The sequence below is a fragment of the Sminthopsis crassicaudata genome, chromosome 1, assembly GCF_048593235.1.
Source record: "Sminthopsis crassicaudata isolate SCR6 chromosome 1, ASM4859323v1, whole genome shotgun sequence".
Classification (NCBI taxonomy): Eukaryota; Metazoa; Chordata; class Mammalia; order Dasyuromorphia; family Dasyuridae; genus Sminthopsis; species Sminthopsis crassicaudata.
The window spans coordinates 2,047,962-2,073,750 of NC_133617.1; the positions used below are offsets into that span (position 1 = coordinate 2,047,962).

A 25,789-nucleotide genomic window follows, 5' to 3' on the forward strand; every position below is an offset into this window, starting at 1 on the left:
GGCCTGTAGGGGCCAAAATCCTGAGGGATTCAGTTAGACACGTTTGGGGAGAGGGGAACAAGGCAAAGGGGCAAATGAACAGAAAAGGGGGAGATGTGGAGAGCCAGGAGGGGTCCCAGGGAGCTGAGGCTCAGAGCTGGGAAAGTGCTTGTCCAGGTCACACAGGAGCCAAGGATTATCCAGTATTCTTGGTGAGAAAGCATCCCAGAAAAAAGAGGGAGGAGGGAGATAAGAGGGAGGGATGATGAGGTCCTCTATGGAGAGTCAGAAGGGACCAAGGAGACAGGAAGTGCAAGTGCACCATGTCATAGCCAGGGGAACTGAGGCCCGAGGTCCCCCAGATTATCCAGAGATCAGACAGGATGGGGATCTCAGGCTCCCTACCTCATTGTGCAGAGGACAGGCCATTCCCCTCCCTGTGGAGTCCAGTGCCAGGGACGGCCCTCTCGTTGGCAAAGGAAGTGGGATTCTCTCTCAGGGACATCTAGCAAGGGGGATGTGGGGACACCCCAAAAATGCCCTGGGCCTTCAGTGGAGCTCTTTATCTTGGAACTAAAGGAAGGACCCCATGGCTCCCTGGCCCCCACTACTTTTGGGGCCTTCCCAGCTCCATTTTCTAGGCCTTCCTTCCCTTCCCCAGTTGCAGCCAAAGGGAGCCCCAGCATGGCCTGAGCGCCTGGTCCTGTGGGACCACCATGTTCTCCCTTCCTGGCTGCCCCATCCCAGAAGCTTCTTCTCCATTTGGTGAGGAGGATGATGGGAACAATTTCCAACAACAACAAAAACTAAAAAATCCCCTGTGTATATATATAGGTACCTATATGTATGTCCTTGAACAAATGCATGTGTGTATATTTTCTTACACACAGTTTGTTTCCTTTGATTTCCAGAGGCTTAGCTCAGGTGCCGCGTGCTTCCAGGAGACCTCCTCTGCCCCCCAGGTGTGTTCTCTGTCCTGAATACACAAGGTCCTGGCACACAGTAGGGGCTTAACAAATGCTTCTTCCACCCCTCTCCCCTTTGTACTTCAATTTTCCTTTGGCTTTATTTTGCTTTTCTTGCTCAGCCATTGTTCAATCACGTCCCTCTCTTTCTGGTCCCATTTGGGATTTTCTTGGCAGTAATACCGGAGTGTTTTGTCATTCCCTTGTCTAGCTCATTTTAGACAGGACGAACTGAGGCAAACAGTGACTTGGCCAAGGTCACACAGATAGTAAATGTCTGAGGCCGGATTTGATCTTAGAAAGATGTTTCCCTGACTCCAGGCCAGAGCTCTCACCCCTGCCCCACCCAGCTGGCCCTTCCTTCTTTAGTTCTGTACATGTTACATCTCCCCCAGAGGAAGGTAAACCAGAGGGGGAGGGCTGTCACTTTTACTAGGCGTCTAATAAATGTGTGAGGGGTGAATCGAAGGCCTCTCCAGCTTTTGGGGGGATACACAGAAGGAGTGTCCCAGGAGGAGGAGGCCTCCAGGGCTGATGAGCTGCTAGAATGGACCCACGTCCCAGGGAGACCCCGAATCCTGGGAAACCCGAGTGTGCAGGGAATGTCCTGGAGCATCCGGCTCGCCCCCCGGGCTGCAGTAGTAACTGCCATGTATAAAGTGCCCACTGTGTGCCAGGTGCTGTGCTGAGCCATTCACAGACATTAACTCATTTACTACTAATCATGTTTGTGGCCAGAACTGGGAACAGAGCAAGGGGCTGGGATTGACAGAGACAATGGTTCCCTCCTTCAGCCTGGCTCAAGGGGATTGGTCTGACCCTATAAGGAGATGGTGGGCCGGAACCGGAAACAAGGCCCTGAGTGGGACTGAGGAGACAGTGGTTAAACCCAGGTCAGAATTGATTTAATCCTACAACAAAGAATGGTTCCTGTTAGGTTCTTACTAAGTGCTAAATCGGTACTTAACAATTCTCTAGTTCCGGCCTTTCCTGGTAGTTTGACTTGTGAATTCCTAAGGAAGAGCTTGTGTGCTTGGGAGGAGCAGGCTCATTGGTTGAAGTGATTCTTCCCAGAAGCCCTTGCATTATCCCACGCCCATTCTCTGGTAGGATAAAAGAGGACAGCACTCCAGAAATAGGAGAAGACTCTGCACTACATCAGGCTTGACAGGGCTCTCTGCAGGAAGGGAAGTCACTTCTCTGGATGAGAGTTAAGGGCAACTGCCTGGAGACAACGGTTCTCTACAGGAAGAAGAATCTGTCCTAGAGATTTGAGTTGACACAGCAGATCTCCTCCCAGAGAGCGATCGGCAGCTTCTGGAGACAACAGCACGCTACAGGTTCCCAGGGGTGTCATGACAGGGGTGTGCTCAGTGTGGGGCACAGAAGGACAAGCTCTCAGGCCCAGAAGAGACAGAAGCACCAGAAGCTCTCGGGGCGGGGACAGATTCATCCCATCGTCCTCCTTGGTGGTGGCTGAGGCTGGAGCACAAACCTATGGAGTCGGGGGGAATCAGAGGCAGAGAAGGAGGCGGGAGCTCAAGCTCTGGGATGGAGGAGAGAGAGAGGCCCCCAAGAAAGCTAACGGGGCCAGGAAAGGAGCCAAGACTTGGAAAGAGACAAGAAAGGATTTGGACTTTAACCCCCGGCTGCACTTGTGGTGATTACTGAAGTGAAAGGGAGCTCCCAGAGACCCCAAGGAAACCGAAACCGAGAACATTACAAATAATAATAATAATTACTACTGTTTATGGAGCACATCCTATGAGCCAGGCCCTGTGCTAAGGGCTTCACAATCACCTCATTTGATCCTCACTGCACCCCCAGGAGGTAGGTGCTTTATTACCCCATTTTACATCAGGGCAAACTGAGTCAATCAGAGGGATTTCCCAGGTTCCCACAGCCAGCAGGTGCCTGAGGCTGCAGTGGGACTCGGTTCTCCCTGGCTCCAGCCTGAACTCCATGTTCTGCCCCCCTTAGCTGCCCCTTTGTTCAGGCCAGGTGCCCCTGGAGCTCCTGACTTAGCCCTTGCCCTCCCCCTTAGCTTGGCTCTCTCCCTTCCCAGAGAACAATAGACTTGGCCAGAACCATGGAGAGCCCTGGGCCCCTCCCCCACAGGCCCCCCCTGTTCTGCCTGAGGCTGAACCAGATCATGGACCTGGAGCCAGGAGCCCTCAGAGGTCAGGAGTCTGACCCCCTCCTGCTCCAGAAGAGGCCCAGGGAGGTCAGAGATCTCAGGCAATCACAGAGATCAGCTGGGATCCCCCTGGGGGTAAATGATGGGGGATCAAAGGAGCCTGTGCTGAGAACTCCCTCTGTGCCGGTCAGTGTGGGAACCAAAGGCCACAGCAGAGGTTTGTGAGCTCCTGGTCCCCGGTTCTAATGGCAAAGAGGCCCAGAGAGGGGGTTCAGCCTCAAGGCCTGGGGAAAGGTGCTCAGGGAGCCCTGGCAAAGCAGGGGCAATGTGGCCTGTTCTTGTGTATTATTCCCATTGATGCAGTGACACAGGTCAGATATGGGCGCTCCTGAGCCCTCGGGAATCCCCATTTGCTTCTGTTTTAGGAGCTGTGATCACTGGGGAGGCAGCGCCCTGAAAGTCCTTCCCTTCCAGGAGGATGATGGGAACATATTAGATGCACCTCAGATGCCTGGTTCTGAGTCCTTGCTGTTGGGCCTTCTCTCTGTGGAAGGAAATGAAGAGCCGGCCTGCTGCCAGTCCCCCTGTGTGTCTCCTGTTCCCTTTTCTAGCCAGGATGGCAGTCGTCTCGTCAGTGTTCTGGATGGGCTGCAATGGTCCCCTCAGAACCTGGAGCATCAGTTCCCCCTTGTCTTTACCAGAAATTCATTCCAATATCCCCAGACAAAAGCAGTTCCTGAGGTGGGTCAAAGTCAAAAGAAACAAAGTTCTGTGGAATTCCCAGAGTTCTCTGCCAGAGGGGGAGGGCTGACTGAAGTCTCCTTGTCCAAAGGCTCCCAGCAGGATCCCAGATGAATCCACCTGGAAACAAAGGCCTTACAAACCACTGGTCTCTACCACAGCTTCTTTACTCACAAAATGTCCCAGGCAATGTTGTGGTTCGTGTGTGTGTGTGTGTGTGTGTGTGTGTGTGTGTGTGTGTGTGTGTGTGTGTAACTGAAGCCTCCCTCATTCCCCCAATATCCTCTGCTAGGAGCACTTTGAGGAGACCCTACACAGGAGTCATAATGAAGCTTTGTTTTAACATTATTTTTCCCTGAGATTATTCCAAAGTGGGAAGAATGAGCCCCAAGAGGACCCTGACCTCCTTATTTGGAGGGGCAAGTTCCCTGAAGGTCCCAGAGTGGATCTTGCATTGGAAGGGTGTCAGATTGGACAGGGACAGTTAGGGGACAGGAGGCAAGTTCTAATCTGGCCTCATGCACTTACTGGAACCACTTTGTGACCCAAGGCAAGTCCTTCACCTTATTTCCCTCAGTTTTCTTCATCAGTCAAAGGCCTTGGAGGGGGAGCGGCAAAGCCCTCTAGGAAACCCTCAAAATGGGGTCACTGAGGATTAGCCTTGACTAAGATGACTGAACCTTGCTGGGCCCATTTTCTAGATCTAGAGAAGGAAGGGACCAACCTAGAATCACCAGGTCTCTGAGCGCTTTGCCAGTTCTGGCTGTATGCTCCTTTATCTTGTTATAGGTAATCAGGTTAGGAAGATGGCCTGGGATCCAGTAGGTAAAGGCAGATTTACCAAAGTATATCATATCTGATTCTCTTCATTTTTCATCCTCAGCTCTGACTGGTTTTCCCTGCCAGGAGCAGCATCCCCTCCCCCAGGACTAAACTGATCTCCTGACCTAGAATCATGGAGCAAAGTGGCCCCATCTCATCCACTGGGGGGCCTCTCCTTCAGATTGGAGGGCCAAAGCTTGGAATCATAAGCTTTAGTCCAAAGGGTTTCTGACTACAAGAGCTCCACCTGTGAACGTCTCTAAGGGCAGTGGTTGGGAGTAGGAGGGAATTAGCTTTTGGGTAAAATCTCAGGATTGTTCTGCTCCATATTGTGTAAAGGCAGGCAAGTCATTCTAATCTTCGGGGAGTCATTTCTCATCTGTAAAGCAGAGATTTCATGAAAGATTTCCTCCAAATATCTCTGGGACTTCAGAAGTCTTTGCTCCCACCGCCCAAAGTGCAAAGGTTTACTTGTGGATACTGTGATATTAATCTCAGGTGGGGAAGATGGGCCTGCAGGTGTCTTTGTTCTGGTTGTTGGAGAGAGGAAATCTGTCCTCAAAATCCTGGACTGAGGAACCTCTGAGGCTCCTTTCATCTCTAACAGACGGATGTTACAATCCTACAGAAAGAGGGAGACCCACTAGCAGAGGAAAACTCTGAGCACCAGACTGTCTATAATGACTCTTCTAAATGGATTTCACTGCGCCCTGAGCCTGGGACCTGGCTCACATGGACCCTGGTGCAGGGAACTTAAGAGCATCAAGGCTACAACTTTACTGACTTTTAGGGAAATTGTCATCACTGAAGGATTTAATAAATCTTGTGACCTACAATGGAATGTTTCTCGAGGTTTCTCCAGCACAGGTTATGGGCTGAAGTCAGGTCACAAAACTATTTTCCTACAAAAGGCACTTCTGGGATGGAGCCTGACATGGAGCAAGGGAAAGAGAGGTCAAAATATAATTTTGCACTTATGATTTCCCTGGATGCAGGGACTCAGCTGGAGATGCCCCAGGCAGGCTGGTCCCCGGAATTCTTCTGAGACTGAGACTTCTCTGAGGAAAATGGAATAACAGGAATGCATCCAATAATTATCTAAAAATAAATGTATCGGGAGACAGAGAGAAAGAATATAACGGTCACTCATCTTTTATCATTGTCCTTGTCTTGCACATGGACCTGACTAATGTCCCTCTGTTTCCTCCAGTGTGACCTGGACATCAGAGCCCGGGCTTCTATACATAGACAGGCCGTGTCTGGTGCTGAAAAGTTCCTCCTCAGTCCCTGACTCCAGCAGCTGACTTGGCTGGAGCAGGAGCAGTTGCTCCATTGACTCAGAGTTAAAACTTTGGTTACTGTCCAGGGAGATGTGGCCCCATATTATGAGAAGCATTTCTCACCTCGTTTTTTCCCTTGCTGTGTCTCTGCTGCTGCAGCTTCCAGGGTCTGGGCAGATTTTCTATGAAGATCAACCCATGTCTTATATCAGTGGAGATGTGGACATTGGCTTCTTTTTACCCATAATCTCACCTGAAGTGAGCAATGAAACAGGAGCAGAGCGGTTTCAGAGTCATCCTAACAAGGCTTGTAGGACTTACACGTAAGTGTCTCTCTCTGCCTGTGCTCATTTCTACTGCAAGGATGTAAGAAAAGTCCTCATTGTTCCGTATGAGTCGGGGCGCTCTCCCCTCTCCCTGTCTTTTCATGTTTGCATCTTCTTGGCAGCTTTCATTGTGTCTCTTTAACTTCAGAGTTGAAGAAACAAAACTCCTCTCCCCTCCTTTCCTTTTCCCATTTCCCAACAAACAGGCCATCCCCAGGTTTCTCTGTCCCTATCAGGCTCAGGCTTTTGTCTCCCTTCCAGGCCATCCTAACTTCATGGAAATAGTGAAGGCTTAATGGCCTGAAGCAGCCGAAGTACTTGGGCTCTGCTGCCTCTCTATCCTAGGTCAGAGTTCTTGCTGAGTGTACAGATCCTGAGCAAGGGGAAATCTGCCCATTCACAGGAAGGGAAGGTGTGTTTCCTCTCCAGCTTTGCCTATCTGACAGCAAGAGAGCACTTCTTATTAGGAAGCCTTGGGACCCCTTCTTCAGGAAATTTAGTGTTAGGGATAATTCTACTCCTCCCATCTCATTTGTGAGTGGGAAATATGATCTTATCTTTACTCCTTCCTGTGGGTAAGTGAATTTATCATTATTTTCTAATCCTTTTGGAAGAAGTAATGTTGTCACAAAATTCAGCGTGTCCCAGCTTAGGGAATCTAAAAAGTACTAAGCACTTTAGGACTGATGGAGCCTGAAACTGAGGCTCGGGAAATTTGACTTTATTTGGAAAAGACAGAATTCTGCAGGATGGAGCTCTAGCAAGTGCTCAGCCTTGCAAATGGCTTTATGAAATGCCTGTTCCCTCTCAGGGATGTCTGGAGAATTCTGTTTTCTTGAGGTGGTGTCACAGGAGCTTCTTTTACTTTTTCAAGCTAACTCTTCTTTAACTGGATGAACCCGGGACAGATGGATGTTTATTTACTTTCTAGGACTTTGAGAAGGCATCCTGGCCTTTGTGCTGCTGCATAAGTCTTAGTTTTATGCATTATCATGATCAATTATCTTTGCAAATCCCTCCTTTCCATAGCAGGATCTCAGTATATAGCCACGCAATACTCAGATATAACCGTTTGTACGTCTGAGCTGTAGCAAAAAAAAATTCAGACTCCTCCACCGATTTATGGATCATTTCCCTCTATCACATCAGAGGAGAAGCTGTTCTGCTATTTACTCTGTTTTCTGCTTGTTGAAGAGAGACTATGAGTTTCCCTGAATGGTTCTTTGGCAGATAAGGATTCTTTTCTGGACCTTGTTGTAGTCTTATGTCATTATTTAATCTCTCTGGATTTTTTTTTTCATTTATACTTCTCTTTGTACTTATAAATAAAAATTCTCTATGAATCAATATTCATAAATTATAAATATATTCTTACAATTGCATATATTTTTGTCTAAGAAACAAGGCCATTCAATGATATGAATTATTGGTTACCTCTTTAATGGTTTACTGTGGTTCTTTTTATTCTATTTATTGTTCAGAATCTAGGAAAAGTAGGAAATTTAACCCAGAGCAAGGAGTGTCACCACCCATTGATGAAACATTAAATAACAATCCTGTTCTAAGTCAAATGCCCTTTTATGTTTTATGAATTACTTGATTTTTACCTTGAGAATTGCATCCCAGGGAGAAAGCAATGACCCCATATTGTCAGCATCAATGATAATTTGATGGAAATTGAATATATGTGAGTATAATGTCACACTAACCTTGTCCAGCCATTAAAACAAGCCCAGAGTGTCTGAGAGGTAGTCACCATTGCAAATAATGTACAAGGTTTGGTCTATTTTTTAAAAATTGCCTAGAATAATAGAGGTTCTTTGCTACTGGGCTCCTGCTTGAAGATCTGGTACTAAATAAAAATCTTGGCACTGACTTTTCTTCTCAGATCCTGAGAGAAAAGGAAAAAGTGAGGAGAGAGAAAAGCGGAACCAGGAACTCATTTGTCCAGGAGATGTTAGATAGGATCTGTATAAAATATTGGTGGCTGGATATGTGGCACCTTCTCTTCTCACACTTATTTCAATTTATTTGTGTAATTTCCTCCTTTTAAAAGGACCTCTTTGCCAAATATCCAGATATCAAATTCTCCCCAGTTTTCATAGACAATGATGAGCTTTCTTCCCTTATTTCTTCAGGGAAATGGAGTTTTATTCTACAGTTTCCATATATAAGTGATGTTTATTCTTTTCCCCTCTTACATCATAGTAACATATTTCTCCCTCCCATTATATTCTAAGGCTTCTATCCATGTCTTCTTATGGAATGAGTGAATGACTGAAGGAAGCAGAGTTTCATTAGGACATAAACTCAGTAGTCCTCACCATTTAAGAAATTACAAAAAGAAAAGAATATTGGAACAATGTGTATGGACAGAGGCTAGTTTGAATTCAAATGGAAGGAGCTAAACTGCTATTGGAGTCCTTAGTTTTGACTAAATGTTGGGAAAGTCTTCGGAAATGAATTCTGTGTGAAGGTTGTATTAATGTTCTGTAACGTTTACCATTAATTCACCAGATATAATGAAAAAAATTACCAGCAAATACTCATGCCTGTCTTCACTGTACGTCAGATTAACAGTGATACCAATCTGTTGCCCAACATTTCCCTGGGATATCATATGTACAACACCTATTCCAGTGAAGAAAGGAGCTTGCAGAGCTACTTGTTGTGGCTGTCTGGAATACCCCAGCTGGTCCCTAATTACAACTGCAGAGAGCAAGGAAAGGTTGTGGCTGCCATTGGAGGAGCCACATCAGCTCTCTCTGTTCAGATGGGGACCCTGCTTGACCTCTACCGTTTACCCCAGGTGAATGAGATAGAACCTAATACATTCTCTGTTCTTCTGTACAAGCTAGGAGTCACAGCAGTAGTATTGGTAGTATAAGTAGCAGGAGCAGCAGCAGTAAAATAAAATGCATCTATGCACACCTGTAAAAAACTTTTAAAATGCTTTTAATATGTATTTCTTTTGATCTGCACAACAAACTCATAATGAAGACATTTTTATAACTCCCATTTACAGTGAGACTAGTGTGACTGAGAAAAGTTAAATTGTTATCATGCAGCTAATGATTGACTGGGATACTAATTAATCTGCCTTTTCTTAGATCAGTTTAGCTCTAGTGACTGAACAAAGACACTGTCCTCATCATCAGGGAAAATGAACAACTCCTAGAACATCAGCCATATTGTAAGCCAAGAAGGCATTTAGCTTTCAACCTAAGAGATGATTTGAAAGCAAAACTAGTTCTATTTGCCCATTACACAGATAAGTTCAATAATGATTGGAGAAGTTAAAGTGTTTACTCAATACTGCACAATTCACTGCTGGAAGAGAACTGATTAGAACTTACCATTGTTGTCTTTTAAGTTGCATGATCTTTCAGTCTTTTGCATATCATTCTATGAGCTTCATTTTTCATAATCACTTAGTCCCTCACTATTAGTCCAGAATTTATGAAGATGAGAATTATTTATAAAAGGAAACAGAGCCTGAGCAGTGATATATAATGTGCTTGTTTTAGACAGCCCTGGGAAGCTTATCCACAGAGCTGTCCTAAGAACTTCATATTTACATTTTCGAATGTACAAGAGTTTGAAAATGTTCCTGACATTGTTCTCAAAGAGGATCCTAACTTTATTAATAGGCACCGAAGGAGAGCAGAAGCATTCAGTGCAAGGAGTGACATTTCAGAAAGCACATCATCTTTTCCCAACTGAAAAGAGACCTCTCTGAGCACTGCAGTTTAAGCTGGCTGCTTAGTGAACTCTGTCAATGGTCAGTCAGATGAGTGGCTGTTTTGTGTGTTCAGAAGAAGAAAATAGGGGATGATTTTATAGAAGAGAAACAATGAAAATTTAGATGGTTTCATTTAAAAGGAATGGAGGTCAGTTTTGAATATTGAACTATGCATATGAAAAGGTGAAGGACTGGAAAACTCTCTCCATTTCTATCCACATCCCTTATTTTAAAACTCTCCTGATTTAACCTATTTAACTATAAGTTCTTTAATATTCAATATTTAAGGCCCTTGGAGAAAAATCACTTGGGATCTTTGTTTTATCACTAACATTGAAATATAAATAGTCCTGACCATATACATGGAGAAGAGGAAAATCAAGAACTTACAAGTTCAAAGAGCACAGGAATTAACTCTAGATGTCCTTGTGGAAATATGACTAGTTGAGGGAATCATGAGAAAGGTTTCATCTAATATCTTTGTTGACAGATAATATAATAACAGGAAATCTGGTCTAGAATAGAGGCAACCTGTTCCACTCTGGGATTATTTTTCCTTGATCCTGATCAGACAGAGCATGGCAGGATAAATTGAATAAGTCTTCTTCACCAAATGGGCCAATTCTTTCCTACTGTGATGTGTGGGTATATATCTGACCCTCAGATCTGAAACACTATTTGTCATAGAGGAGTTGAGTTTTTAACAGTCCTCTAGTCCATGAATATCTGTTTTTTGTCAATGAGACAAATATTGTTGCCAAAGATTGTGATAATGATTATCAAATTATGGAACAGGTCTTCTGATGTGTCTTAGAGAATAAACAATACATTTCAAGTTGTGTCTGATGATAGGTAATGTGGGCTCATCTGTAGAATAATGCTAGGTATAAAGAGTCACGAATGCCTGATATGGTGCTCTCTTTTTCCATAGTTTTCATGTGTATGAGAACTTTAGAGAAGCATTAGGCCACTTATGTGCAGTTTAGGACATATTTCAGCTGTTTTCAATTATTTTACAATTAGATTTATTCATTTTCTTAAATGTTTATAAGCACATTCTTACTATATCCTATTTTATTTTTTCCCATAGTATCATGTTAAAAGCAATTTTTTAATGTATTGAGTTCCCCATTCTCTTTCTCTTGCTTCCTTTATGGTGCCCCCTAAGTAAACTGGTAAGCATTCAAATATCAGTTATACATGTACAATCATGAAAAACCTTTCCAATTCAGTCATTTTGTAAAAGAAAACTCAAAAGAAAGAAATGAAAAAAAAATAGTATGCTTCATTCAGGATTCAGACAATATCAATTCTTTATTGATGAAACGTATGTTTCTTCATTAGTTCTCTCAGAATTTCTTGATTCATTATATCAATGAGAATTTCTAAATCATTCACAGTTCCTTACTGGACAATAGTGCTGTTAGAGTGTGCCATGCTCTGCAGGTTATGCTCACTACATTTTCCATCTTTGTGCCTAGGACTTTCCAGGGATTTTGCTGAAATTGTGTTGCTTCTCATTTATATTAAAATATTTACATCTCATCATAATCATATACTGTAGCTAGTTTTACAATTGAAATATGTGCATTAGACTTCCAGTACTTAGCCATAGCAAAAACAACTGCTATAAAGAATTTAGTTCAAATTGGTCCTTTCTTACTTGTATAATAATATTGGTATATAGATTTATAAAGGCTATTGCTGAAAGGAAGGATATGAGCAGTTTGATCATCTTTTCAATTTTTTCCCCATAACAATTGGATCGGATTACAATTTTATCAACAGTATTTTGTCCCCAATTTAAAATATCCTTTGCAGGATTTTTTATTGTTCTCTTTTTTGTTTTGTTAGTCCGTCTAATAAGTGGGATGTGGTACTTCAGAGTTCTTTCAATTTGCACATCTCTAAAAATAGTGATTTAGAAATTCTTTTCATATGCATAGAGATAAAGTTATATTTGAGAAATGAAGTTAATCTACAATACACATTGCAATTTCCTTGCCCAATTTATTGCTGAATTTTATCAGAGATCCTTGTTACAAAATTTTTTTCCTCACATTTCTGCTTTCCTTTTATGTTTTTGGGATATTTGTAAATCTGATAGATGTCTTTTGGTACCTCCAACTTGTTTTGAATTGCATTTCTCTAATGTTGAAAACATATCTTTTGTTTCCTGCTTGTTCTATTTATAGCAATTACACTTGAAGAAGACTAAGCTGTCAGTATGTGTGAAAAGTCATATTCTTGGAAACCCTTAGTGATTGGGAGGGTGTCAGTTGCCCAGGTGCATTGTACTGGGGGTGTATTTCCTGGATCACTGGTTTAGATCTCCCTAAGCTCCTTTAGCAATCTTAGTTTTCAGATTTCATAAAGCCAGAAATAGATATTCAGGGTCTATTGCAAACCAGTTCGATTTTCTTGTTGAAAATACCACAATGAAAACCAGTAATGATGTCTACAGGTGAATATTATTTTGTTCCAAATCAAAAAAGTACACAGTTCTGTGGTTTTCTTTCATTCACCAAAAAAATCCTTGTCTTCAGCCTTAATAATATAGAGCTGGTTTACTCTAGAAATTTGGTCTGGCTTACATGAACTGATGCTGAGTGAAATGAGCAGGACCAGGAGATCATTATATATTCAACAATACCATATGATGATCAATTCTGATGGACCTGGCCCTCTTCAACAATGAGATGAACCAAATTAGTTCCAATAGAGCAGGAATGAACTGAACCAGCTACACCCAGTGAAATGACTATGAGCCGCTACATAGAATTCCCAGACCCTCTGTTTTTGCTTGGATTTCCTTCATAAGCTAATTGTACACTAATTCAAAGTCTGATTCTTTTTGTACAGCAAAATAACTGCTTCTATATGTACACATATATTGTATTTAATTTATATTTTAACATAATTAACATGTATTGGTCAACTTGCCATTTGGAGCAAAGGGTGGGGAGAAGGAGGGGAAAAATTGGAACAAAAGGTTTTGCAATTTACAGTGCTAAAAACGTACCTATGCATATATTTTGTAAATAAAAAGTTATAGTAATAAAAAAAAGAAAAAAAAAAGAAATTTGTTCTGGGCCAACGCTTAAATGAAGAAACTATATATTCTGATTTCTTTGGGAAGTTCAAGGAAAACTCACTGTCTGTACTATTAGTAACATCAAAATCTGTGCCTTCACTAAGTCATTATCTTTTTGAGAGCTCAGAGAGATCTAGAGAAACTTTTAGAGAGAAATTGTCATCTATGATAAACTTTACAATAAAATCTAAAACTTTCTTCTTACAATAAATGTGCCCTTTTGAATAAGTGTATTTTATGTTAGTTCTCTCAGCAGCAGCATGCACCGGCTCATCCATATTTTTTTTCCCTCATCCAGATTACTTATGGCCCTTTTGATCCCAGTCTTACTGACAAAGTCCAGTTTCCTTCCCTCTATCAGATGGCCCACAAGTCCTCTTCTCTTCACCGAGGTATTGTCCGCTTATTGTTATATTTTCAATGGAACTGGATAGGTCTGATTGTCTTTGATGACATGAGAGGTGAGGAATTCCTCAGAGAAATGAGAAATGAAATGAAAAAGAACAGAGTTTGTGTGTCCTTCACAGAGAAGATCCCTCTCAGTCACAGAAAAAATAGGGAGACCTCTGAGGCCTTCAAGTCCAGGATCCTAATTTCAGAAGTTAAAGTCATTGTCATTCATACTGACACAGATTCATTTACAATTATGGGAAACCCACCAGGATTTTTATTCCCAACCAAGAAGGTGTGGATTGCCACTTCTCATTCAGACACTACATTGAGAGCCCTGTACCATTATGGTTTCACTTTCCATGCTTCTCTCTACTTTTCACACTTGACCACTCCAGTGCCTGGGTTTGAGAGTTTTTTGAGGGAGTTTATACCTCCTTTATCTATGAGGGATGTTTTTCTTAAAGCACATAGGCCATCACCTTTGAAATGCTCAGATCAACCAGATATTCCAGAGCAAGATTTATATTTGCCAAATGGCTCCCTGAAACATTTACCTCTTTACCCTGTGGACATGACCACATCCACCTTGTGTTACAACATCTACAATGCTTTTTATGCTGTGGCTTGGGCTCTCCATGAAATACTGATGAAAAGATCTGAGAAAAGATCCTTGGGAAATGAAGAATCTGTATTGCCTCATCCGTGGCAGGTAATATGGAAAGTGTGGTGCCTTTTTAGCTACAATTTTTGAAATGTATTTTAGTAAGAAGTGGGACATGGGAGACATTGAAGATTTTTCAATTTCTAAAGTTATTCTGATTGAATATTCCTCAAAGATTTTATTGTTGGTTTCCAATATTTGTCAAATTGCATATAAAATTCAAATGAAATTTCCTTCCTAGAGTCTTAGGGTTGTAAATAACCTTAGGTTTCACATTTCCTACTCAGCTCTGGAATTTTTGTTATTACAAATATTTAAAGGTTCTTTATTTCATTAGGAACCCATTTTTTCCCTGAAGGACTGAACTCAACTTTTCTGGGTAGGTGATCCTTAGTTGTAATCTCAGTTCCTTTCATCTCCAAAATATCCTATTCCAAGCACTCTGATCTTTCAATTAAGAAGGTGAGGAATCTTTTCTCATCCTGACTGTGGCTCCAATATATAGATTTTTTTTTTTTGCTTCCTTGCAATATATTCTTCTTTACCTTGGAGTTCTAGAATTGGACTAAAATATCCCTGGTGACGTCCTTTGGGGATCTTTTTCAGTAGATGACCTGTGGCTTCTTTCATACTCTATTTTCCCTTCATATTCTGGAATGAAGTAGACATTTACTTGATACTTTCTTGAAAGACCAAATTCATGTTCTTGGTATAGTCTCATAATGTTAAATGCTGTCCCTTCTATCTATTTCCAGGTCAGCATTTTCCATTGTGTTATAGCATATTATTCTCTATACTTTTTCCTTTTAGTTTTTTTCTTTTATTTCTCTAAGTGTCATTAACTTCTACCTTCTTTGTTCTAAATTTAAGGAAATATTTTCTTCAACAGGCCTCTATATTTCCTGTTCAATTTCTTCAATTCTGATTTTTCAGACATTTTCTCCTCTATGTCTTTTTCTGCTTCCTTTTACATCTCTTTCATTTGTCTTCATAATTTTTTTCTCTACTTGTCTGACTTTATTTTGAAAATTCATTTTGAACTCTTCTGTGGCTTTAGACCAATTCTTACTTATGTTGTGGATTTTATTGATAAAGGAGTTTTGACTTTGTTATTTTCTTCTTAGTATGGATTGTTCATCTTCCTGTTCACAGTAATTTTCTATGATCAGACCCATTTTCTGTTGTTTACTAGTCTCCCCAGATTATTATTTGACTTTACCTGTGTATTAGAGTAGTGCCCGGTTTCCAGAGTAAAGGGGCCAATGGCCCAAGGTTCAGAAGTTTTGTGCAGCTATTTTCAGGGATTCTTCTAGGATCTGGATGTTTCAGTTCTTCCAAGGGGTGTCTGATCTTTGAAGAAATGTGTTTATTAATTATCTGCCTCTGTTTTATTCTGTGAGTTACCACAAGCACTTTTTCCTGCCCTGCAACTGTGAGAAGAGCCATATTCTGCTGTTGCTAAATGTTGTCCTGTGCTAGTTCTCTTCCTCACTCTCAAACTGTGAGCCAGGCAAGTGTGCTCAATCTGGGTACTGGCAAAGCAACTGAGTTCTGTCCCAGGACTTTAAAAGAGACCCCTGTGATACCCTTCTGACAAGCTCTTCAACCCTCCTAATATCTGTGGTCCAAGAACTCCTGCAATGGCTGCCACTTCTGTAGTTTCTTCCAGTGCTGTGTCTTCAGTGGCTGCTCCTGGTTTACACTGAGTGCTTTGAATGTCACACAAATGGTTTGATAGTTTATCCTGGAAATGGGAGAAAACCACTGGAGATTATCAAGGATGGGAGTGCCAGGGTCTGGCCTGTGCTTCAGAACGATCCCTTCCAAGGCAGGATGGAGGGCAGAATAGGAGAGGTTTAGTCAGGGGCACCCACCAGGTTGGCTATTGAGATAATCTGGGTGTAAAGTCATGAGGATGTTCTAGTAGCAAAGAACAGGAGGGGAACATTTTAGAGAGATGTTGCAAGCAGACCTTGGCAAAACGTTATATAAAGGGGTGAGGAACAATGAGGGCTTGAGTGTGAGACTGAAACTACAAACCTGGGAGAAGAAGGAAACCTGCAGGTTTTCAGAGGGTCATTTCAGAAGAAACTCAGATTTGACCCCACCTGAAAATAAGACCATAGGAATCCATAAGTTCTTGTGTACAATTGCCTTTCCCCTAGGTGCCTCTCACTGATGAGCATTTCTCTTCTCTTTCAGCTACACTCCTACCTGAAGAATATCCAGTTTAAGAACGTTGTTGGGGAGCAGGTGTTTGTGGATGAGAATAGACGTACAGAGGCCCAGTATGCCATTATGAACTATATATACTTCGATTTTTATAATGATCATCTTCTGTACGTGGGGGACTTTATCCCAGAAGCTCAGCCTAGTCAAGATTTTACAATTTGTGCAAATGTCATAGTGTGGGATGCATGGGAATCAAAGGTCAGACACATTTTCAATGTTACTTTAATCTCCTGACTTATACGGTGTACTCTCCATTATTGACAGGTGCAACTGGGTGGGAAAATGGCTAGCCCTGGTTCTGTTTCACTTGTCATAAGTTCATACATGTCTCCCCTGTTTTCTCTGTAGCAATCCTCTTTATTATTTCTTACATCAGTATAGTACTTTATTATATTTATACAATCTACATTGTAAAACACACAGAGAAAATTTGTTGCATATATACATATATGTAAATTTATGTCTATGTATTCACACAGATATCTACAAATATAATATGTAGTTCAACAAATCTTCAATTTTTTAGATACCATTTCATATTCTCCTTCTTTGCTATTTCCAAAGCAGGCATGAATATACTTTAATTTATATTTGTTTTCAAGTTATATAGGAAAGAAAGAAAAAAACCTTTAACTTGTACACAGCATAACATAGAGGATTCAACATATAACCACGACTTTCCATTTTACATTGCTTCCTTTTTTCCTAAAAGATGTATCTATCTATCTATCTATCTATCTATCTATCTATCTATCTATCTATCTATCTGTCTATCTATCTGTCTGTGTGTGTGTGTGTGTGTGTGTGTGTGTGTGTGTGTGTAAAATGAAAGTATCCATGTTCTGTCTGTCTTTGGAGCTAAATTGTTTATACTTGCATCTTTCCTTTGTTATTGATTTTAGCAGTTATAGCACACAAAATGACTTAGACGTCAAAAGTGTTCTTGGAAAACCATTGCTATCACTGTGAACAATGTTTTCTTAATTAAACTCACTTTACTGTTTGTTATTTCATACAACTTTTTCCCTGTTTTTCTGAAATCAGCCAGGTCACCATGTCTAATAGCACACCACTATTCTCTCACTATTATATACACCACATCTTGTTTAGTCACAGTGGATAGAGCATCTACCCTAGAGCCAAGAGGACCTGAGTTTACATCCAGTCTGAGACACCGAACACTGCCCAGATGTTTGACCTTGAGCAAGTAACTTAATCCCAATTCACACAAACACACAAACCCACTCACACACAAACCCACTCACAACAAAGTAAGAACAAAGTTTATTGGAATTATCTTTTATCATCTCATTGTTGAAATGAACCAAGTCCATTGAGGAATATATTTCTAGGTCATTAAAATTCACATTGCTTTGGGAACAGCACATGCAATATAATGGTCCTGCCCAAGGAGAAGCTTCAGGGTCTTGTTGAGATCTGTCCCACATCTATGACTGAGACTGGGCAAGTCAACTTCTCTGTAATTAGCCAACATATGGACTATCTTACAAATGTCCTGCATGTGAAATGCCTTTTTGTGAATGGTTCAGTAGGAGAAGGTTTGTCACTGAGTGGTGCAGAAGAGTGGGTGACAAATGGAAAGAGTAAGTTGGATCATATGATCATTCCTATACACTCCTAATTATGTATCTGTGGAGGTGGTTCTCAAAACCAGAATGGCGAAAACAGCTGCATTTTTCTTCACAAACATAAATGTCAATTAAAAATGTTTATTCCAGTCTCCTGTCACCATCTTAGGTTCCCTCTGCGGTATGTAGTGCCAGTTGTCCTGCTGGATTCAGGAAGTTGCCTTTGGAGGGGAAGCCTCCTTGTTGCTTCAGCTGCTCCCCATGTTCAGAAGGAGAAATCTCCAGGCATATGGGTGAGTTACTGAAAGGAGCTCACTTCACACAGCCTCTGAGAGTGAAAAAAAACTAAGAGCATATGCTTTCGTCTCAATTTTGAAGAAATGTCACAGTCTCTGTAAATGATTATATGAGTCAGAGAAAGAGCAAAAGTTAAGAACTTCTCCAATAAGATAAAGGGTGAAAACAAGGATTCCCATTCTCACCAATATTATGAATCTTTGTACTAGAAATGTTACCTTTAGGAATAAGAGGCCAAAGTGAATTTGAAGCAATTAATGTATGCAATGAAAAACCTAATATCACTCTTTGCAGGAGATATGGTATGTTTACAAACTCCTTGAAAATCAACAACAACTACTTGAAACAGTTAACATTTTCAACACAATTGGTGAATATAACACAAACCCACATTTATCACTGCCATTTGTATGTTACCAAAAAAGGCCAGGAACAAGAGGCAGAAAGAGAAATCCCAGGTAAGTGTAAACAAGACAAAATATGTGCAAATCAACTTGCCAAGTCCCAGCCAGGAACTGTACAAACACAATGATATGGTAATTTTTCTGAGTGCAAAATGAGAAAGATAATATGTAGGAGAAATTATTCATCATCTTATTTCTTTGATGAACGGCAATCACTTACCCTTTACTCCTAGATAGTGTGTCATGGATATACACAAAGGTAAAGATTAAAAACAATATATACAAGTGTCTCTACATTCATATATATATATATATATATATATATATATATATTTAAGTAAAAATATAAGGGTACATATTTATGAATGCACATATTTATAATTATATATGTTTATAGATAAGGGAGTGAGAGATGTCTTTGCAAGAAAAAAAGGGAGAAACAGATACAACGATGCTGAGAGACAAAGGCAGAGATAGAGTTAGAAAGAAATGAATAGAGAGACAGAAATAGAAACAGAGATATTGAAATGGAGAAGGCAAAAGTAAAGAAAGTTACCTGATGGGGGAGTTGTATTATAGATTGAAGACTTTTCTCTAACTTGTGGATGTGGTTTCAATGGAAAATTTACTCAACATTGACCAAGAGCTAAAAACTATCAGGGTCTTCAGAGATCATGCTTCATGTCCCATATGAGACCCAGAGCAATTAGTTTTCTCTGTAAGCACCATAGGAACCATCCAAATGCTACTAGCCCTTTCTACTGATGATCCAATATTGCCTTTCCACATTTCATTCTTCTAATGCTTTATGGTATTGAACAAAAAGTCAGGCATAGTGAGGAATGCTAAACAAATTGGCCTTTTCCCCTGACATTTTAATCAACACAGTTAAAAGCAGGGATAGACTGGGACTGGATCTGTGATTTGTGGTTAGAGGGAACTCCTGCAGCAGGAACAATCTCTACCTAAGAAGGTCAGGCATTTAGCTGGGCCTTGATTTCTGGGCCCACATTGTGGAGCAGAGTGACTTCCACAGTATTAAAAGTGCATCTGCCTCTTCATGGCCATCACCTGTTTTCATCACATTGCACATGGAGTGACATCAGATAATGAATCAGCTCAGGAGGTTAAGAAATGAGACATGGGATAAGGAAATCACCACGTGGGTCACAGGCTTGTGGAGTCAACACTGCATCACAAGCTCAAAGCAGAATGGATGCGGCCATGGCTTATTCAATAGTATTGCATTTGAGCCTGGCCTTACGTGGTTTTGAATCCAAGAGAGAAGGCAAAAGAGGAAAGCAGAGAAAAGGCTGCTTCTATGAGAAGATCCTACAATTTGTACAAAGTACAAAATTTAGGCCCTCCCTTAAGCTCATCTGCTGCCTACTCATGGGTCACACTATGGGTCTACCCTGCAATGAGGGCAAACTCTTGATTTATTGATGAGAAGGATGAGGATGATGGTGGTAAAAATTATAAAAACCATGTAAATAGAGGCTCAATTTTGTACTACATGTTTTCTCTCATTTGATGCTTATAATAACCTTATAAAGATGGTGTGATTATTATCCTTATTTCACTGAAAGGAAAACAAAGGCAGACCAAAGGATATTAATTACCTAGAGTCACATAATAACTGTGTTTCTGAGGCAGGATATAAACTCTGATTTTCTTGACTTCAAGTCCTATTCATTCTCAAGTAGTCATGTTCTCACTGATAATGCAGAGTAAAATTGAAACAGCTGATGGCAACTTGTGACATAGCTAGCATGTCTCTTGGGGTTTTCACTGCAGATGTATTGGGGCAATAAAAGATTTGTGAAGATCTTAGAAAACAGGAAGACTCAATAAGGAGAAAAAAATAATTTTTAGGCAACAGAGCTAGAAATAAAGGGTCTAGTGTCACTGAAGCAGTCCAGATGGTAATTTCAGGTTTCATGGATCTGAAATCTAGGGTTTGAAAAAGGTCAATCCAATATTCCAAATACTATTGAAAATGAGGATCCAAAAAGAATTTTTCTTTAAAGTAATTGATAAAATGAAGGTATTAATGGGTTATCATTTTCCCTATTGAATATATCCTGGGAAGGCTTCATTTCATAAAATTAACACTTCCAAAACAAAAGAAACAGGTTTTCTATAAGAAACTTGCCAGCTATTTAATAAGTCATTAATCAGTTGATCAATAGTTACTTAGTATGAGAAGAACTTGGTCATAAATAAAGGGCTAGAGTGATAATAAGAATTGAATCCTTCATTCAAGGAGCTTCTATACCAACAGAGACAAGAATACACGCACTGTATCTGCCAAGGAAATGTTTAAAATCCATATCAATTGGTTGTGGAAAGGTGTAAACTGGGAGCTGGAAAGAGTGAGGAAGTATTGATACAGGCAGCTCTTCAACTTGAGTTGTTGCCCGACACTACACAGTAGTCTGGATATTTGATACTGAAGGGCTCCACTGTCTAAGCTTACTGTCCTTAGTGATTAGGTTAAGAAGAAAAGGTGACATCACTTACAAAAAAGGAATAAAAAGAACCTGAAAGAAAGCCAGCCAGAGATCAAGGACATGGATAGATTTGATCTGGCCAGTATACCAAGTGAATTAGCAGTGACTGTGTCATCAGTAAAGAGAGAATGGGGTTTTGCATCCTATAGAAGTAGAAGGACTTGCTGAAGCTCTCCTGACTATTTCCTGCAGTGGGAATGTAGAGAAATGTTTTAATCTAAATTTTAAGTCCTTGTTTGTCTCCTGCAGATGCTGAGCAGTGTAAGAAGTGCCCAGAGGATGAATATCCCAATGAGCAGAGAGATCACTGCCTCCCCAAGACTGTGACCTTCCTGGATGTGAATGAACCTTGGGGGAAGGCAGTGACAGCTGTAGCTCTTTCATTCTCATTCTTCACTGCCCTGGTTCTGTGGGTCTTTGTGAAATTCCAAGACACTTCCATAGTCCAAGCCAATAACAGGAACATCAGCTACTTGCTCCTCACCTCCCTTTCCTCCTGCTTCCTCTGTTCCTTGCTCTTTGTGGGCCGTCCCACCACTGCTTCCTGCCTTTTCCGACAAACAGTCTTTGCAGTTGTGTTCACAGTGGCTGTTTCCTCCATTTTGGCCAAAACCGTCATAGTGGTTCTGGCTTTCAGGGTTACAGGGCTAGGGAGCAGGATGCGGATATTCCTTCATCCTAGAGTGCCCTACTGTGTTGTTCTCATCTGCTCTGGAATTCAAGGACTTTTCTGTGCCATCTGGTTGGGGACCTGTCCCCCCTTTCCAGAAGCAGACACACACTCTGAATCCAGGCACATCATCCTCACATGTAATGAGGGCTCCGCCTTTGCATTTTACTGTGTCCTGGGCTACATGGGCTTTCTGGCCCTGGGCAGCTTCACCATAGCCTTCCTGGCCAGGAACCTGCCTGATGCCTTCAATGAAGCCAAGTTCATCACTTTCAGCATGCTGGTGTTTTGCAGTGTCTGGATCTCTTTCCTCCCCACATATCAGAGCTCCAAAGGGAAAGCTGTGATGATTGTGGAGATCTTCTCCATCTTGGCCTCAAGCGCTGGATTATTGGGCTGCATTTTTATTCCCAAATGTCTTGTCATTCTCCTGACATCATGGGAAAATAATACAAAACAGAACAAAAATCAAAGGAGTTCCAGGCGCAAGAATTATTTTTTTTAAAATTTGATGTCTTTATTTTCCCCCATTCCATGTAAAACAATATTTTTTCCTTTGTTTTTAAAACTTTGACTTCCACGTTCTCTCCCTTCTTTTCCAACCCCAGAACCATTGAGAAGCCACATGTGCAGTTACACAAAATATTTATATAATTTTTTTTTTAAGAAATATGCATGCACCATTCCTTGGGTTAATAAAAAGAACCCTTAAAATAATATTTTACAAACTGTTTGATGTTTCATCATAAAGCCTTTCAGAGTAGTTTTGGATCATTGTGTTGTTGAAAAAGCAAAGTTATTTGCAGGTGACCAGTCCACTTCATTGCTTGACTTTGTACACCTTATATTTCACTTTTCCTATGTTCATGTATATCTTTCCAGATTTTTATGGTCATCATAGTTACAGAATCATCAAAGTATTCCATCACAATTACATACCACAAATTTCCTCAGTCATTGTGCATTTGATGAGAATTCCCACAATTTCCAATTGTTTTCCCAAGAACAGAGGCGACATCAATATTTTTGTACATATTTTCCTTTTTTTCTTAATCCCTTTTGGGTTTCAAGCCATGTAGTGTTAGTTTTAGGTGAATGAATTTGCAAAATTTTATGGGCTTTTCAACATATATCACATATTTTTCTCAATATCTGTTAGGTTCTTACTAAGTGCTAATGAGATAATGAGATATTAGGTTCTTACTAAGTGCTAAGTTGGTACTTGACAGTTCCCTAGTTCAGGCCTTTACTGGGAGTTTTACTTGTGAATTCCTGAGGAGGAGCAAGTTCATTGGTTGAAGTAATTTTTCCCAGAAGCCCTTGCATTATCCCACGCCCATTCTCTGGGAGGATAAAAGAGGGCAGTTCTGGAGGAAGAAGGGAGTTTTTTCTGGACAAGACTCAATGCGGCTCTCTGCAGGAAGGGAAGTCAGCTCTCTACAGGAAGAAGAATCTGTCCTAGAGATTTGAGTTGACACAGCAGATCACCTCCCAGAGAGGGATCAGCAGCTTCTGGAGACAACAGCATGTTACAAATATCAATTGGGGATTGGCTCATATTTTAATATATTTCATTCCTTTATCTATACATTTCAGAAGAGCTGGCTGCATCAAAGAAGGTTGTTTCAAAATTGTTTTCACAATGACTATTGCTAACTGCATTTCCCCATTTATTCATTTATTTTTCTTTCAATTTATCCTTTTACTTTTCACCACACATTTCCCAATATTTCCTCTCTTTTCTTACCCTAGCTCCTGCTCATATTCCTTTATCCTCCTATTATCTTGCAAAATAAAATGGATTTCTATACCTAGGTTGAATGTGTATGTTATTTCCTCTTAGACCCAATACAAATGAAGGCAATATTCACTCTCTCTTTATTCTTTCCTTCCTTCCCCTCTACTAAATGCTTTGTTTCCATTTTAGTAGAAGATAATTTATGCCATTCTACTTCTCCTTTCCCTTTCTCCCAATATATTCCACCAACCCTTTAATTTAATGTAATTTCTTTCATAAAGTATTCTTTCATATTCATATTCAGTTCACACCTATGCACTCTTTTTTATACACTTTTTCTAATTTCCCTAATAATGGGAAATTTCTCATGAATTACAAGGATCATCCTCTCATGTAAGAATGTAAAGAGGTAAATCAGGTTAAATCTCTTATGATTTCCATTTCCTGATTAATAACTTGTGCTTCTCCTGAGTTCTGTATTTGAAAATCAAAAGTTTTGTTTGGCTCTGGTCTTTTCATCACAATTACTTGGAATTCCTCTACTTCACTGAGTTCCTACCTTTTTCCTGAAGGTTTCTCATCAGTTTTACTGGGCAGGTGATTCTTGTTTACAATCCTAGCTCCTTTGCTCTACAGAAATTCACATTCATAATACTCTGATCCTTTAAAGAAGAAGTGACAATATCTTATGTATCCTGACTGTCTTCTCACTATATTTGAACTCTTTCTTTCTAGATACTTGCAATATTTTCCCATTTACCTAAAAGTTTTGGAATTTGACAACCCTATTTCTGGACATTTCCTTCTTGAATTCTTCAGATGGTGATCAGTGCATTCATTCCATTTCTCTTTTACTCTCTAGAATACCAAGTGTTTTCCTCAATAATATCTTACACGAAGATGTCTAGGAAGTCCCATAAATTAAAATGATCCCTACTCGGTTGTTATTTTTCCAATGAGATATATCACATTATTTTCCACTTTTTCATTATTTACATTTTGATTGATGTTGTCTGTATTTCTCATAAAGGCTTTAGCTTCCATTTAACCAATTAGACCTTTGATTTCTGCCAAGAAAGCAGCAGAGTCAGAGTTATTACACCTTGTTTGCTGGCATTAAGCCATGGCTGGGACTTTGCTGGATTCATCAATACCACTACTGAGCTCCTATATCACAATGGACCTTTCCTTATGGGAAGTTGTCTTAGATTAGAAAAATGTTCCAGTCCATCTTTTTTATGAGTAAAATATATTTATCATCAGTTTAAAATAATTTGGAGCATTTGGGGTGAGATCTGAAGTGAGTTACCTCTTTATTTGGTCTTCTCAGCTCTGTTTCAAGATATTTTGGGAGCATAGAATAGCTCTTTTTTTTTTTCTTTCTTTCTTTTATTTTTTTTCTTTATTAAAGCTTGTTAGTTTTAAAACATATGCATGAGCCCTCTTTGTAGTGACCAGAAACTGGAAACTAAGTGGATGCCCATCAATTGGAGAATGGCTGAATAAATTGTGGTATATGAATATTATGCAATATTATTGTTCTGAAAGAAATGACCAGCAGGATGAATACAGAGAGGCTAGGAGAGACTTACATGAACTGATATTGAGTGAAATGAGCAGGATCAGGAGATCATTATATACTTCAACAACAATACTGTATGAGGATGTATTCTGATGGACGTGGCCCTCTTCAACAATGAAATGAACCAAATCAGTTCCAATAGAGCAGTAATGAACTGAACCAGCTACACCCAGTGAAAGAACCACTACATGGAATTCCCAATCCCTCTATTTTTGCCCACCTGCATTTTGGATTTCCTTCACAGGCTAATGGTACACTATTTCAAAGTCCGATTCTTTTTTGTACAGCAAAACAACTGATTGGACATGTATATGTATATTGTATTTAACACATACTTTAACATATTTAACATATATTGGTCAACCTGCCATCTGGTGGGGGGGAAGAAGGGGAAAAATTGGAACAACAGGTTTGGCAATTGTCAGTGCTCTAAAATTACCCATGCATATATCTGGTAAATTAAAACTATAATTAATAAAAATTAAAAAAAATATGCATGAACAATTCTTCAACATTGACCTTTACAAAACCTTGTGTTCCAATTTCCCCCCTTTCCTCACCCCCTCCCCGAGATGGCAAGTAGGCTACTATATGTTAAACATGATAGAATTATAGATTAAAGTC

General features: G+C 40.4%; 1 protein-coding gene across 1 annotated transcript in view; it reads left to right on the forward strand.

Moving 5' to 3' along the window:
* The window catches only part of LOC141555089 (vomeronasal type-2 receptor 26-like), a 35,000-nt gene extending 12,650 nt beyond the window's left edge, over positions 1 to 22,350 (forward strand). The window contains exons 3-6 of the mRNA XM_074288060.1: positions 16,343 to 16,428; positions 16,637 to 16,646; positions 18,131 to 18,254; positions 21,425 to 22,350. Of these exons, the coding sequence (XP_074144161.1) occupies positions 16,343 to 16,428; positions 16,637 to 16,646; positions 18,131 to 18,254; positions 21,425 to 22,350 (1,146 nt within the window). The remainder of the gene's footprint in view (positions 1 to 16,342; positions 16,429 to 16,636; positions 16,647 to 18,130; positions 18,255 to 21,424) is intronic.
* The last annotated feature ends 3,439 nt before the right edge of the window (positions 22,351 to 25,789 follow it).